This window comes from Agelaius tricolor, unplaced genomic scaffold (assembly GCF_023055355.1).
Source record: "Agelaius tricolor isolate 1412-34295 unplaced genomic scaffold, bAgeTri1.0.p SCAF_38, whole genome shotgun sequence".
Lineage (NCBI taxonomy): Eukaryota > Metazoa > Chordata > Aves > Passeriformes > Icteridae > Agelaius > Agelaius tricolor.
Genome location: NW_027269298.1, coordinates 221,989 through 237,143, shown reverse-complemented (window position 1 = coordinate 237,143; position 15,155 = coordinate 221,989). Strand labels below are relative to the sequence as shown.

The window sequence follows — 15,155 nt, the reverse complement described above, 5'->3', positions numbered from 1 at the left end:
CGGGACACCCCGGTCCGCGTGTGACACCTGGCTCTGTCCTGCTGCTGTAGTGACCCGACAGCCCAGCCGGGAGGGGCCAGCCCGGCTCCCCTCGCCTTTGCGCACCCGCCTCGCGTTCCGCCCTGGGCTGTCCGAGCGCGGATCCCGTGCTCAGCGCAGGCGGCGGGGTCGCTGTGTGCGATCCCAAATCCTTTGACCTTCCAAGCGCGACAGCACCCGAGGCTCGGGCAACCCCGCCTCTGACACACAGCGCTCACCGGGACACGGCTCCCTGCTCCGGGCTGGCCCGAGCGCGGCCGGACGGGGCCTCCAGCGCTGTCCGAGCCTCTGTGCGGGACTGGCGGAGCCGGGCCGGAGGGAGCTGCGGTGGCCCGGTGGGGCATAGGGTCAAGCGGGGGCGTGGGCAGTGCTCACCTTGCGAAAACAACATTGCAGGGGTGCTTAAGGGTAAAGACTGGACATGGCACCCGGTGCCGTGGTCTAGTTGGCATGGTGGTGTTCGGTCACAGGGGTGATTTTTCGAACCAGAGGTCTTTTCTAACCAGATTGATTCAGTGATTCTGTGCGAGTGACCCCGAGACTCCCTGAACCCCCGTCCCAGCAGAGCCGCGGTGCTGAGGTGTCTCTGAAGCACCAAATATAACTACCTCGGCTGCGGCCATTGGGGGACAATTGTGTCCTGCCACACCCAATGTCACCGGCAGCCTCACCACGGTCGGGCCCGGCAGGGGACTTCAACTCCCGGCGTGCCCCTCGACTACAACTCCTAGTGTGCTCTGTGGCGGGGAACTACAACTCCCGGCGTGCTCTGTGGCGGGAGGATTGCGGTTCTCCGGTGTGGCGGGAGCCCCGAGCCCCGTTGAGCGCGGAGCCCTCAGCCCTGGCCGAGCGGGCCCCGCCGGGCGCGGGCCGCAGCCCGCCCCGCCACCCGCCGCCGCGGGCCCTGCCCAGGAGGTAGGAGCCGCTTCCCCCTCCCCTCCCGGGCCGTGTCCCCGCCGAGGCGGCGGTGGCGGCCCCTGACGCGTTGCCCTCTGCTTTGGCAGGGTCTCGGCCGGCGGCCGGCGGAGCGGCGGGGCCGCATTCAGGGCACCGGTGAGTGCTGGAGGGGGTTCAGCCCGGCCCGGGGGGCGAGGGTTTGTCCTTGAGGGTTCCCCGGTTTAGCGCCGGCACCGCAGTTTGCTCTGTGTCGTGCTGGGAGTTTCTCCTAAAAGGCACATTGTGGGTTTTAATTATTTATTTTCACTTTACACTGTAGCTCTCGAAAGTGCGGTTAGACGTGGTATGGAGCAGGCTAGAGTTATGTACACTGATCCACATTTTATTTAAAACCCCCCTCCCTGCCGTGGGGATATTTTTTTCCTTTTCTCCTGTTTTATCCAGTGATACATAAACTATTTTCTGTAGCACCTTACCCAGAGTTGAGTTCCTGCTGTGTGTCCTCTGTGTTTTACAGATCCCTTCTCCCAAGCCCCTTCAGCCTAATGGAGCCAGCGAAGAAGCCCTGCAGTGTGAAATCAAAGAGCTGAAACAGAAAGACCTCGCTCTAGACCAGGAAATTGCACAGTTACTGTCAGAGTACGTCCTTGGCAAGCTCAGTGTTTACTTGATGCCTTAATTATTTTTGTTTTTAAAACAAAATGTGATTCAGGAAGTGGAGCTGAGAGCTGACCTTCTATGATGCCATTGTTGGCGTGGTGCAATGCTGGTTACAGTATTGTAAGTGATGGGACTTAGAGACAAGAGGGAATTCTTTCCACTTCATGTGGTAAAGCAAAACAAGTTTTACTAGGAGCTTGCATAAGAGGATTTTTGTTTTAGCCTGGGTGTTCCTGAGGTAAGTAATTATGTGTTTGCAGGGAACAGATAATTTTAGCCATTTGTTATTTGTTGTGAAAGACTGATATTTTCTAAGGTAAGATGGAAATGGTAGAACAACAAAGGATGTCCCAGAACCCCTTTTCATTTATCCTCAAGGATAAACAAACCTTCTAGCAACAGAACAAGAGGAAATGGCCTCAGGCTATGCCAGGGGAATTTCAGGGTGGACATCAGGAGGAATTTCTTTGCTGAAGGGGTGATTAAACATTGGACTGGGCTGGCCAGGGAGGTGATGGAGTCATGGTCCCTGGAGGCATTCAAGAGATGACTGGATATGGCACTCAGTGCTCTGGTTTAGTTCATATGGTGGTGCTCAGCCAAAGGTTGGACTTGATGCTCTTGGAGGTCTTTTCCATCCTAAATGATTCTACAATTCTTAATTTTTTCCCTAAATACAGATTAGAGATAAGTTCCATTGATACCTACCACAGCCTACTCTCGATTCTGAGAACTTGGGTGCATTGGCTTTCTTGAGCTTGTTTAGATCTTTCATGTTTAGGACTTGCAGCAATTGCACTTTGCTGCATTCACTCTCTGCTTTTGAGGTGCCAGGCTTGGGTGTCTCCCACAGCAGCAGGAAGCCCCAGTCCCTCTGTGTCATTTGTGACCTTCCTGGTGTTATTTTACAGGGGCTACAGCCTGGAAGAACTGGACAAGCACATCTCTCTGCTCCATGAGTACAATGAAATCAAAGATGCTGGGCAGATGCTCCTGGGCAAGCTAGGTAAGGAAGGGAAAGCTGTTCAAGACCTTTTTAGTTAGTGTTTTCATACAAACACAGAAAGAAGCTGCTACCATGAAGGCAAACCTTCTGTTACAGATTCTTCACTTTATTTAAAGTGTTTGGGCAAGCACGAGGCACAGCTGCAAAACCTTGGGTTTCTTGGCTATGGGATAATTAGGGGAAGAAAACACCACATTTCTGATTCACCTGATCTTTGTTTAATGAAAGCAATGTTGTTTCTTTATTTCCTAGCTGTTATCCGAGGGGTCACTACAAAACAGCTCTATCCTGAGTATGACCTGGAGCTCAGTGACTAGTCCTGAACCTGGAGAGTGCCATGTCCTGCAAAAGTGACTGTCACTGGGCCATTACACAGTGGTGTCATCCTGGTTTAGGAGAGACAGAAGGCTGAAAAGGAACCTTTGGAAAAGGGATGTAGGATTTTAGATAATTTCATGTACTACCTGATCAACAGGATTTTTTTTTTTTTGAAAGGTTGTAGTTCAGGTTGATGTTGAGCCTCTTCCATGGAGCCTCTGATTCCCTGCAGTATCCAGGGGTTGTTTGTTCCTGAATGGATAGAGGAAGTACATACACATGTGCAATGTAATAGCTGCTTTGAAAGGAAAACCCTCAGAAGAAAGGAGGGAAGAAGGCAGAAATTGTGGTTTGGGGGTTTATTTTGTTTTATCAACAAATCCAGACAAGTCTGGGTGTTCTGCATTTTTATACTTACCTGCTCTGGTATCTGGAGGTTTTGTATCATTTCTGTAGTAAATGGCAAAATGTAAAGTTGTGTTGAACTGTTAACTCTGAATAAAACAGCCTTCACATTTGTCAGTAAATCACTTTAAGAGCCTATAAAACACTGCATGAACCTGGGAACAAATTCTAAAATTATACTGAGACAACATGAGCTGTTCAAATGTTTTCTCCAGGAACGTGCAGGTGCAGAATCACCTTTGTCTGCTCTAAGTGCAGAGTCATGGTGGCAGTGAGTGCTGTTGGTGTTGGGAGCACGAGTGTTTCAATGTCAGTGTGAGGGCTGAGGGTGACTGCACAGACTAAATTTGGCTGCTTTGGGTAGTTGGAAGTGATGCTCTGCTGACTGAAGATCTATTGTCCCTTTTTCACTCAGACTTGATGTCCTTCTGCCCATTTTTATTTCCAAGACCTTCTAGCCAGTAAGTTTCCCCTGTGCTCTCCAGTTAGGCCCATCCTGCAGTCTGCTTACATCCAAATTTGAATCAAATTAATCTGTCTTCATTGTGGTTGGAAGCCAGAAACAAGTCACAAGGCTGCTGCTGAGAACAGATAATTGGTTTTGCACTCCTGGCTCTGAATGTGGCACAGAAATGTCACTAATAGTGTCTTGTTTTGCCTTAAAAACTGGGGAGTGGTCTCAAGCAGGGGGACAGAAAGAGCCTGTATATTCCATGATTCATCCAAGTCTCTGCTGATGTGCAGCTGTGCAGAATATTTCCTGTGGCCAGAGCAGAGTGGACTCTCAGGGGAAACATTCACACCCCTCCCCAAGACATACCCCTCTGCCAAGTGTGGAACACTCATGTGTTTTGGAGTAATTTTAAGGGGAGGAAAAAAGGCACAAGGTGGCAAGAACTGGGAAATGCAAACTTTGTTACTCAAGTTGCTGTTTTGGCTGGCATTTTCTGTGTAGGACTCAGCCTGGAGTGTTCCAACCAAAATGTTCCTGTGTCAGTGACACACACAACTGGGAATTGTTTTTGCAATAGAATGTATGGAAATTCTCCAGTTTGTGTGAGGTGTGAGCTGAGGGGATAAAGTATAATTACCAGAGTTACTGAAGGTTGTTCAAGGAGTGAAAAGTCCATGTTTTCTTCCCCACTATGTAGGAGCACTGGGGTTAAAACTTGCAGCTGTAGCTGTGCAAGTGTTCTGCTTGTGGCTGCAGGGATGGGTTTATGCTTCAGGCTGCACTGGGCAGGTGTCCAGGGAAGGTCCCTGATCCCAATCCCTTGTCCATGGAGGGTGGGAACACCCACAGAACCAAGGACAGGGCACGGTGTCCTTGGGGAATCCCTGCTGCTGGCACAGTGGCTCTGCCAGGTGGTGGCAGCTGCGTTCCACGACTGTTCTGGCTGCTCTGTGCAGCCCAGAGGAACCAGAACTGAAAGATTCCAGGCACTAAGAACTCCTGGGATGCTTCAGGACAGGACTGCACACTGCCACTGAGGTACTTCATCATGGCCCCCCTGACTGCCCCTCCCAGAGTTACTCTTGTACCTCTATGGCTGTCACCTGGAGGATGAAATATGCTGGCCCTTGTCCAAGTCCAGGAGAGGAAAAGAACAAATCTGCTTTCCATAAATAGATCTCCAAACTCACTAAGTAAGTATATAACTGGAAAACCATTGAGTGCAATAATGGTAAGTGTAATTCCAGACTTTTAACTTCAATTTAGAAAGTGTGTTTCTGCAAAGTCAGACCCAGCTATAATGAGCTAACAGAGACCAAATGGTATCACAGTGTTTACAGTTTCACCGAAGGGCAGGACCTGCTGTCTGCAAGGAGCTGCTGCAGAGGACATCAGAGACCATTGAACCCCCTTGGCTCCTCAGGAAAAAAAAGGGTAAAATAAAGTAGCATTTGCTGGGTTTTTATGGGGCAATGTACATGGCTGAGTACTGAGCCAAGAGCCAACCTCTTCCCTGTTAGGTCATTTTCCATTTTATTTTTCGTGTGTCCTGTGCATTAGTCCCCATTATAAGCCACTTTTCATCACATGCCTACTCTGGATAAAACCATTTCCTTGCATTGCTTTGGGTAAGCTGTGTTTTCTTCTGTACATCCCTCATTTAGCTTGCTTTTGAGCTCTCATGTGTCTGAGAGCAGGGCTAATGGAAAGAAAATACTCCAGGAGAACACAGGGAAAATAAAATCCATACAGCAGATAAAGTATGCTGCCAGTTGCAAGGAACAAATTGTGCAGTCAAGGGAATACAGCTTTCTAAGACACTACTTCCTGCTGCTAAACAATACAGGAATGGGATTTTATATCCCTTAGCAACCTAATGTTCTCAAAATCAACAGGAATTTTGGCACAGCTACCTCCTGTTAATGAACTGTTCATGATGCTTTTAAAAAAACGATACAGCCTGTCACAGAAGAAAAAAAAGCCTCTGATAAAAGTCATCTCAAGGAAAGGGTGGAAGTGAACTGCAGTTAACCTCTTTCCTTCTGCTGTCCATCACGTTGCTGGCACGTCGCTGCCCTATTGTGCTGCAGGGATTGCTCACGGACGCTCCTGCAGAGCATGCTCAGCTGTGTCCCCTCCAGCTGATGGAGAGCTCTGTTCTCCTCATGTGCTGCCAGGGTTTTCTCCAGCTCTGTTTCCACTTTGAGCTGACAGTTCCTCATTGCCTCCTGGATGCTCTGCAGGTTCCACTGAGTTCTCGGGAGAGCGTCGTCCACCGTGAAAACGCCGTCGCGCGTCCTCCGCACTTGTGTGCACACAGCAGATGATTTCAGCTCCAGACCAATCTCGTGAACCACCTTCCGCAGGTACTGCTGAGTCTCATGCAAGCAATGGATTTCTAGGAGGACAGAGACATTCCTTCAGAAGCAAAGCTTGGACACAAGCTCTGACATTGTAAATCCAGACATCACTCGCAGTTACGCTGAAAGAACTGGTTTGGCAGAAGACACTAAGAGCATGGTATGATTTTCTGGAACACTGCAAGGTCTTCCACACCCTTTATAATATTTATATAAAGTTATTATTATATATTTTTATATAAATACTTTAGAAAACAAACCTATAAATATAGAAGAGTAATGTAGAAATTCAGGTATTTCAAAGGGGATAAAAAGGCACCTTTTTTAATAAGACAAATAATTTGTGAGGGAAAGGGGACTGACTACAGGAAAACAAATGACACTTTAAAAAAAACCCCAAAACCCAGAACTGAAATGTATTACACTGAAACATTGTGCTAAGAAGAATTTCCCCCATAAGTATTCATTATCCAAATTTTAAAGCCTTGGGTTTCGATCTGAACTGGAAAGGTAAAAGCTATGAGCTGGCTGGATTTACCAGAGAAGTTGTAAGTTGATAATAAATTCCCACTGACTCATTTAGCATTAAATAATGAGTAAGAAAATTAGGTTTACCAACTTATTTGCCATAATACATACTCAGAGTTCCCCAGTACATTCTGTGCCAGTCCTACCTAGCTGGAATTCTGGAAGTGCAAACTGGAGGCATCGGATTGCTGTGATTATTGGGGGGCTTTTTCCCATGGGGCGAATCAACCCTTTGACAGCCAGCTCATATGCCTCTTGTGTTTTCATATCAATGTTAGAATACCTAGGGAAAAAAGAGAGCAGCAGAGACATTTAGAAATTTCTTCAAAGAGATTCAAATTATGTCCATCCCCAATAAAAAAGAGATGCAATTTTTATTCTTAAAACTATCCAGTGAGTTTCTGCATATATTTTTGTGGTGTATGTACTATCAGTAGTGTAGCACAGTTTGGGAGGGGGGTACTTGGTCATGTCTACAAGTTATTTTTATAATAACATATGTAGCAAATTGGTCCTAAACCAGCAGATTGGAGATTTTGCCATACAAGAAGAACATTTAACTGCAACCTCTCACCAGAGCACAGAGCACTCAGAGTAACTGCTCTCTGCCCCTTGTGAGCACTCCAACCTTTACAGACTTCGATTATGGGAAACAAAATCCTCTCATTAGTTTTGAAGACCAGCACGTGGCAGTGGGATCAGATCAGCTCATTGCTCTGGTGGATACGCACATCAGCAGGGCCTTTTGATTTGTCCCCTGAATGACAGCAAGAATCCTCTCCAGCTTCTCCCTTGTGATATGATCTGCAAACATTAAGGCAAAAACGAAGTCTCAATTATCCATCCAGAAACTGGAAAGTCTGAAAAGTGCCACTGAGGTATTGCTGTCCCTCGGGCAAGCAGTCACATCAAAAGGGGCTGATGAGAGCTGAGGGGTGGCCTTTGCAAAGTCACTTCCCCTGGCTCTCCATGGAGCAGCACAGAGCTGGACTGCAAAGGGAAGAGTTATTTTGCTTAACTGATTCCAATACACTGATGCTCCAGTTTTCTTATTGTATGTTTTCATTCAATTAAATCTCCTAACTGCTACCTCCAAGTGTGATTCACAGGAGATCTGGGTCCTGACCAAGCCAGTAGGAACCACTGTGATCAGCATTCACACTGGCTTTGTATATATTGTGGTTAGATTTAGAACAGGGGAGCTACAACATCAACAAAGGCTAGAAGACATGCAAGATGTGGCTTTTGTCATTGTGTAATTCACCTGATTAAGTGTTTTAATTTGTAGTTTGGTGGTCTCTTTAAAAAAAAAACAAAACACAAAACAACAACACATCAAATCAGTTTCTTACCAAATGTTGTCTTCTCTATTAAATTTCCTGTGTCTGAGAAGTCATCAGTGGCTTTACCAAAAAGCCCACCAACAGTATAAACCTAGAAGAAGGACAAAGAGTGCAATTTATCCAAAAATGCTCCAAGCAATTAAGCAGCAGTACTGCACCATGTAGCTGCTAGAAGTGCAGGCTATGACAGTTCTATTCAAAAAGACAGCAACATCCTGTCCTCAAAAAGCCACAAGTGGATGCTCATGTGGATGGATGAAACTCTAGACCCTGAAAAGCTCTCAAAAGCATTGGTAGGTTTTAGACCTAAGTGCAGAATCAACATCCCAAGGCTGGTCTGGGGCACTGGGGCAGGATCAAGTTGTGATGGCACTCTGGGACCCATTCAGAGCCAGCACCTACCTTGGTCAGGTGGCAGTTGTACAGGTCACTGAGCAGCTTGTTCCCATGGCCAATGCCAAGCACTGAAACACAGAAAATGGGGAACCTGTTATTCAGCCTCACAAAAAGTCACTGATGTGCATTTATACAGCACTGAACACTCACAGCATTCTTGCCCACTGGACAGGGCTGTATCTCCTCAGGAGTCACGTCTGAGCAGTGCAATTAGACCCCCAGATTATTGTCTGGCATGAAAACCAGAGTTCTTGGATTTCCCCAGAACTTTCCACCTGGGCACTCAGGGCAAATGCTCAGCAGTGCCAGCCACAGCAAAGCCAGCTGGGGTGGTGGAGCAGAGATGGGGATTGGTGTCCCCCAGCAGAACCCACTGCCCTGGGTCTCTCCATCCAGCTTGGCCAGCAGCTTGCTGGGCCGTTTCTTCTGTGTTTTAGCCCTTAACTCCCAGTGGGGCTGTGCGATCCAGGGGCTGCTGCAGTGCAATAGCATCCACTCTTCTTCCTTGCATGGAAACCCTCACAGACAGCAGGACACGGTGCTGCCCCGGGACGAGACCCACCAAAAACTCCCGAAGCCTTCACATCCAGCCGGTGACCTGCTCCGATCTTCAGCTTCCTGAACCGCGGGCCTCGGACTGCAACGGAGACAGTGATGGAGCGGGTCCGCAGCGCCTGCCCGGGGCTCCCAGCGGTCCCCGGTGTGCCCCGGGCCAGGCCCCGCTGTGTCCTTACCGAGGGGGTGGTCGGCCAGCACCGGCACGCTGGCAGCCACCAGCTCCACGGCCCCGCCGCCGCCCGAGGCCGGGCTCGGCAGGAAGCGGACTCGCTGCCGCGGGGCGCGTTCCGGAGCCGCGTTCAGCTCTGAAAGAGAACCGGGGGGAGAGCGGGGAGTCACGGCCGGCCGGCGAACCCCGGGAACGGGACGGGACCGGCCGGGCCCCACCGGCAGCCCCTGGGGATGGGATGGTCTAGGGGGTCCGCGCTCACCGCGCAGCAGCCGCGTCTCCAGCGCCTCCCGGACGCGGCACCAGGCCACCCCCGCCGGTTTGTACACGGCGAACAGCCCGGCCAGCCCGGCCGCCGCCATGGCCGCCGCCCCGCCCCGCTCCGGGCGCTTCCGGGGCAGCGGCGGGGCCGAACCGGGGATGCGGCAGCTGCTGCTGCGGGCGGCGCGGGCGGGGGTCCCGCTGCTGCGGGGCGGTCCCGCTCACCCAGGCAAGTGCAGCCCCCGCAGCGTCCGGGCCAGCCCCGCAGCCGGGCCCTCCCTTACCCGCTGCTCCCCGCAGGCAGAGCCCGGCCGAGCCACAGCGAGCCGCGGGGCCGGGATGGACGCGGCCAGGAGGAGGAGGAGAAGGAGGACATGGAAGGGTGGCAGCAGCTGTACCCCGGGCACATCCCCACCAGCCCGCTGCAGAAGGCGCTGCTGGCCGCCGGCTCCGCGGTCATGGCGCTCTATGACCCCTACAGACACGGTAAGGCCGGCGAGGGCAGCGCCTGCCACCCGCGTCCAGAAAATCCCGCTCCCTGCAGCCTGGAGGCTTCATAGGAGAGTCTGGGGCAAGAGCAGGGCTGAGAATTGAGCCGGTGCAGGAGGCTGTGTAAGAGAGGGAGTGAGGAAACCCAAACACGCCCCAGTCTGACCCCTTGTGATGCCCCCCAGACCAGTCTGTTTCTCCAGAGTCCCCCAGGCCCCATGACTGCTCCTCCATCCCATTCCCAGGAAGGGTCATGTGGGTGACACCAGGGCAGAGTGGCCCTGAAGCTGAAGATCTGTGGTTTATGAGATCCCCACTTTGCCACGGGCTTCCTGCCTGCTCCTGGTCAATGGTTCATTGCTCTATTTCCTCACCTGCCAACCAAGGGTTGCGAAAGCAGCTTTTGGGTCACTCTCTGGTCTCTCTTTCAGACATGGTGGCAGTCCTTGGGGAGACCACAGGCTGCCTGGCCCTGCCAAACCTGCGAGACAAGATGAAAAACCACCCTGAAGGTTACCGCATCCTCCAGTGCGTCCCTCCCATCCCTCCCTCCCTCGCTGCCTGGTTTGTGGTGGGGTGGCAGACACGAGGCCAAGCAGGTTCCTTGGCCCTGTGAAGGGAGAGCTTGGAAGCAGCACAAGTGTTTTGTAGCTCTAACCCTCCGGGCTAACTTTATTTTTAATGTTCACAGGAGCCCTGTGACACATCTAAGGGCAGGCACCACTTGCCTGTCTGTTCTGCTTCGCTGCTGGAACTGGCAGCTGCCAACACCATGAGATGCAGCAGCAGGCACAAGGGAGAAATCCATGGATGTGGATGCTGAGCAGTGATGAGAACACACTACATCCATGGATTTCTTCCCTGTGCCTGCTGCTGCATTTTCTTGCATTGGAGACTCTGTCTCTGCTGGTCTCCTCCTCCTTAGACACCTCCATATTTTTTTCCTGGCTCAAGCTGAAATGAGGCCAGTTCTCTTGTTTTCTTTTTTAAGACTCCATCACTTCTGCTTTCTTATCTGCAAGGACTTGTTGAGTGCAGCAAGGCTGAGGACCAGGAGGGATTTCTCTTACTAACCAAGCTCTTACTGCATACCTGCTTGCCTTCTCCCTACTCCCTGTCATGTGTCACATAGGAGCTTGAGAAAAGTTGCCTTTTGCCATATGCTTGTGCAGACCAGCCTCATCCTGGCTCGAGAAGTTGACTTGGTAAAACATCCAGAGCACTGGGATGGGGCTGAATCCCAGCAGAACTGCCCAGGGAGAGGGTTAGGAAGGGACATACCCACCTGCTCCTTGCCCTGTGGTATTGCAGGGATTTGCAGTGGTCTGAATTGGGCACACAGGTCTTTTTGTTTTTATCCCCCAATCTGCTGAGGTCCCTTTGACAACAAGTACACAAGGAAATATCTGCAGCCAGTGTGAAACTGGTGCCAGTGATGCTTATCTTCCTGGCACCTGCACTCTAGGAGCTGAGCAGCTCCTGGATCTTTTATCATGGGAAGAGTTTACCCTGTGAATGGAAATAAAAGGGCTTTTGTTTACTTCCAAGGATGTGAGGCACCTGTTTGCCAACAACCTGTAGAGGAGACCGTGGCTGCCATGTGGCTGGTGGTGAAAGCCTGAGCAGGGTTGAAATTAAACCTGTGCTTAGAACAAATTCCTTCTCCTCTTTGAGGTTGCTCCTTTGAAGCTCTGGCTGCTGTGCAGGGGCATTAAATTTCTCTGCTCTTCAGGGCTGGCCGTCGCTGGGGTCTGTGCCTGGCTGGCAGCCCACACAGCAGCAGCTTTTCAGTGCAGGGGACACCAGTGTTTTTCCCACCAGAGTTGTTACAAGCAGACAAGATAAAGGCCCTTTTATTGCCAAGGCTTCAGGTAGATCCTTTAAGCAAATCATGTCCCAGCCTCTGCAACAGATGTGCAGACAGTTTGCCCCTGCAGTGAGCAGTTAGGATCTGCACAGGGAAAATAGCACCGATGGGCAGAAGCAGGGATGGGGGTTTCCAAGGACTCCTTTTCTGCAGGACCTGCTGCTGTGGATTTCACTGGGAGTCTCACTGAGCTGTGTTTTGCTTCCAGGGAACGGCCTCGCATCCGTCTGTCCACCCTGGACATGGCCAGGCTGCAGGGGCTGCCGGAGGGCTCGCTGGGCCGGGAGTATGTCCGGTTCCTGGAGGACAATGTGAGTGTGGGGTTTCATTGGGTGCAGATTTCTGTGGCTGATCCCTGTGCTGGGAGCGCAGGTGAGATTGGAGCCACAGAGTTGAGCTGGGCCTCTTTGGACTTGCAGAAAGTTTCTCCAGACACGCGGATGCCGCCCAAGTTTGTCGATGATGAAGAGCTGGCGTACGTGATCCAGCGGTACCGGGAGGTGCACGACCTGATGCACACCCTCCTGGGCATGCCAACCAACATGCTGGGTGAGCAGCAATGGGCCTACAGTGCTGCACTGCCAAACCCACTGATTGTGCTCAGCTGCCTCCCAGAAATGGAGCAGGCTGGGCCAGCTGGACTCCCTGATCCTCAGCCTGGAGGGGAGGATTTTGCATCATCACTCTCCTACATCAGTGGCTCTGTGGTGACTGAGAGGCCATGAGATGTCACCTTTTCCCTGCTGGGAGATGCTCTGCCCAAGCCCTGGGCACAGGCAGGCACTGAATGGGTGGTTTCTGCCTGGCAGGGAGGGTGGCATAGAGGGAGGGATGTTTTGCAAGCTCTTTGTGAAGGCAGAAGGGAATTCCTAGTTGCTCCTTATCTGCATGTCTCTATGTCCTTTGCCCTCATTTTGTGTCTGACTCAATAGCAGGTCACAGGCGCAGCCTTGCTGGTACCTGTGGGGACCAGCATGACAGGGCTCTCCAGGCTTTGCCTGAGTCCAGGCAGTTTTGTAACAGGCCTGTGCTGGGAGAGCCACACGGAGCATCAGGCCTTGGCACTGCATTGCCGAGGTCTGCAGGGAGTTGGACTGCCTGGGATGTGTTCCCCAAGCTCCCAGGGTGTGTGGGGTGCCATCCCTCTGGGGTGAATGAGTGCTGTGGGACAAAGCCCATCCTGGCACAGGCTGAGGCCATGGCCAGGCTTAGGAAGCATTCCCATCCTCAGGAAGGGCAGATGTACAGCCTGTGCTGAGGAGCCACACAGCCCTGGCTGCCCTTGATCCAGGTGCTCTGTCTGCTCACAGCCTCCCTGCTCCCCCAGGTGAGGTGGTGGTGAAGTGGTTTGAAGCCATCCAGACGGGGCTGCCCATGTGTGTCCTGGGAGCAGCGTTCGGCCCTGCCCGGCTCAGCTCACGGTAGGTGCCCGGTCCCTGCCCTGGGTACTCCCAGCCTGTTGCTGCTTTCCTGTGTCCACTGGGGACAAAAAGGGGACACTGCTGGTTTGCAGTGGGGAGTCAGTCACAGATCCCTCCATGCTGTCCCCACATCCCAAGGAAGTGGTGACAGCTTTGCCTTGTCACTGAAGCAGAACCTGATGCTTAATATGCATTCAACACCAGCTCCCCTGTGCCAGGCAGGAGCAATTTCCAGGCCTTGGATGGGCATGTGTTGAGGGCCAGCAGGACCCTCACCACTCTGGGAGCTGTTCCCTGCCCCAGCACATCTGATTTAGTGGCCCAGCAGTTTCAGAACATGAGTTCTGGCCTTGGGTTGGTGTTGACTGTAACCTTCCTGGCACACCATCCTCTTCTGTGGCTCAGTTTCCCCTGTGAGTTAAGCAGAGGGGATGCCAGAAAGTTAAAGGGATACATAGGACACATGGGCTTGGCATCAGCCTACAATGGAAAAGGAAATTAACAAAATGTGGATATCAGAACTGCCACCACCCGTGTCCTTTGTTCCAGAAAGCTGCAGGTCCTGGCCACCGAGCTGGTTCCCTGGGCCATTCGGAGCGGGCTCAGTTCCAGCTGTGTCCTGAACGTCTACTACGAGCAGCGCTGGGAGCAGCCGGTGGAGTCCCTGCGGGCGGAGCTCGGCATCCTCCCTCCCCCGGCCGTGCGAGTGTGAGAGCTCCTGTGGGGATGGCCCAGGGGATCCCTGCTGGCAGCAGCAGCCCCAGGCACACCCCGAACCCTCCTGCCCTGCCCGGGGCACAGCGTGGCTGTAGCTCTTCCACCAGGGACCCGAGGGCTGTGTTTCCTCCTGCCAAGAGCTGGCTCCAGCCTGTTGGTAGGGGCCAACTGGCACCTCCCTGTGCTGTGACAAAAACTCAACCTGTTTGTGATTTGGGTTGTGGGATGTCAAGGTCAGATGTGCCTTTGCCAGCTGGTCTGGCTGCTCAGCTCTCCCAGCAGCAGCATTCCAGTACTGATGCTCCCAAGTGCTGGGATGGGGAGGGAGCACACTGCAGCAAATGGATGCCTTGGCCTTCTGCAGCCCCAGGGCTGTGCAGGTAAATCCTTCCTCCCACCCTTCCCATCCTGGGGAGATTGAGGCTTCAAATCTTGGGGCTGCCCTGGACTGGAGCTAAACCCATGATTTTCCAGAGGAGCACAGGGGCAGGTTTGGTGTGTGCAGTGGTGAAATCCCATTATGTACTGGTGCCTGACTGGTCTCCTGTTGGGTCACACTGGATGTGCCTCACTTCCTGCCTCAGAGACCAGGCAGTGTGTGATTGTGCCCACAGGGCAGGCACGGAAATACCTTTGGATATTTTCCCTCCTGGATTGGCTGTTTTGAGAGCTGATCCCAGTCTGCTGTGTCTTCCTGTAGTCCCTCCCATCAAAAATTATGAAATCCACATGATTGTGCTGGCTGTTCAGTAGGAATCATCCCTTCCTTGGGCAACAAAATGACACAGTTGGGATGATGGGATTGAATCCAGTGGGTGCAGAAACAGCGGCTGCTGGTGCTGTGTCTGGGAGCTGGTTGCTGTCTGGGTTAATTAAACTGTGCTCCAGACTGCCAGCAGCCAGGGAGAAGAGTTGCTGGATGTGATGGCAAAGAGCCACGAGGCCAGGGGCTCTTTGTTCATGTATGTTTGCTGTTGGAATTCCTTCTTGTTTAATAAATCCACACTGGGGCTTGTAGTGCATTACCCCTGTGCTTTTGCCCCATCTCCCCTCCTGAGCTGGAGATCTGATGTGAAACCTCACCCCTTTTTGGCTCCAGCAGGTTTTCTTCCTGCCCCCAGATTTCCTTTTTCTAACTTCTCCCTGCATCAGCCACCCCACGAGCCAGACTTTGGGTTTTTCTCCAAATCCTCCCTTGGCCCCCAGAGTTATTTCAAACAGATTCTAAAAGTCAGTATATAAATACATCCTTTAGCTGCCAGTAAAA

The 15,155-nt window shown here is 51.9% G+C and overlaps 3 protein-coding genes across 3 annotated transcripts; 2 read left to right on the top strand and 1 right to left on the bottom strand.

The window, feature by feature from the left end:
• The first annotated feature begins 680 nt into the window (after nt 1-680).
• On the top strand, nt 681-3,447 carry SWI5 (SWI5 homologous recombination repair protein). The gene is made up of 5 exons (XM_071454169.1): nt 681-954; nt 1,044-1,092; nt 1,454-1,575; nt 2,508-2,602; nt 2,855-3,447. The coding sequence occupies exons 1-5, from the start codon at nt 692-694 to the stop codon at nt 2,917-2,919; spliced, it is 594 nt and encodes a 197-aa protein (XP_071310270.1). The 5' UTR covers nt 681-691; the 3' UTR covers nt 2,920-3,447.
• Nucleotides 3,448-5,288: 1,841 nt separating this feature from the next.
• On the bottom strand, nt 5,289-9,523 carry TRUB2 (TruB pseudouridine synthase family member 2). Its single transcript, XM_071454167.1, is given in 9 exon segments — nt 5,289-5,920; nt 5,923-6,177; nt 6,814-6,950; nt 7,399-7,471; nt 8,020-8,101; nt 8,413-8,474; nt 8,969-9,043; nt 9,141-9,269; nt 9,396-9,523. Coding segments are annotated over 9 exon segments (957 nt in total). The 5' UTR covers nt 9,496-9,523; the 3' UTR covers nt 5,289-5,876.
• Nucleotides 9,494-14,914, top strand: COQ4 (coenzyme Q4). The gene is made up of 7 exons (XM_071454168.1): nt 9,494-9,627; nt 9,699-9,880; nt 10,315-10,411; nt 11,959-12,061; nt 12,170-12,299; nt 13,078-13,171; nt 13,721-14,914. The coding sequence occupies exons 1-7, from the start codon at nt 9,494-9,496 to the stop codon at nt 13,881-13,883; spliced, it is 903 nt and encodes a 300-aa protein (XP_071310269.1). The 3' UTR covers nt 13,884-14,914.
• Nucleotides 14,915-15,155: the final 241 nt, after the last annotated feature.

What these genes read in the sequence shown, in the direction of transcription:
- SWI5 (XM_071454169.1), top strand. Translation starts at nt 692, where the DNA reads ATGTCACCGGCAGCCTCACCACGGTCGGGCCCGGCAGGGGACTTCAAC. An exon ending in GGGCCGCATTCAGGGCACCG is followed by an intron (nt 1,093 to 1,453) that starts GTGAGTGCTGGA and finishes TGTGTTTTACAG; the next exon opens with ATCCCTTCTCCCAAGCCCCT. An exon ending in GATGCTCCTGGGCAAGCTAG is followed by an intron (nt 2,603 to 2,854) that starts GTAAGGAAGGGA and finishes TTTATTTCCTAG; the next exon opens with CTGTTATCCGAGGGGTCACT.
- COQ4 (XM_071454168.1), top strand. Translation starts at nt 9,494, where the DNA reads ATGGCCGCCGCCCCGCCCCGCTCCGGGCGCTTCCGGGGCAGCGGCGGG. An exon ending in CTATGACCCCTACAGACACG is followed by an intron (nt 9,881 to 10,314) that starts GTAAGGCCGGCG and finishes TCTCTCTTTCAG; the next exon opens with ACATGGTGGCAGTCCTTGGG. An exon ending in CATGCCAACCAACATGCTGG is followed by an intron (nt 12,300 to 13,077) that starts GTGAGCAGCAAT and finishes CTGCTCCCCCAG; the next exon opens with GTGAGGTGGTGGTGAAGTGG.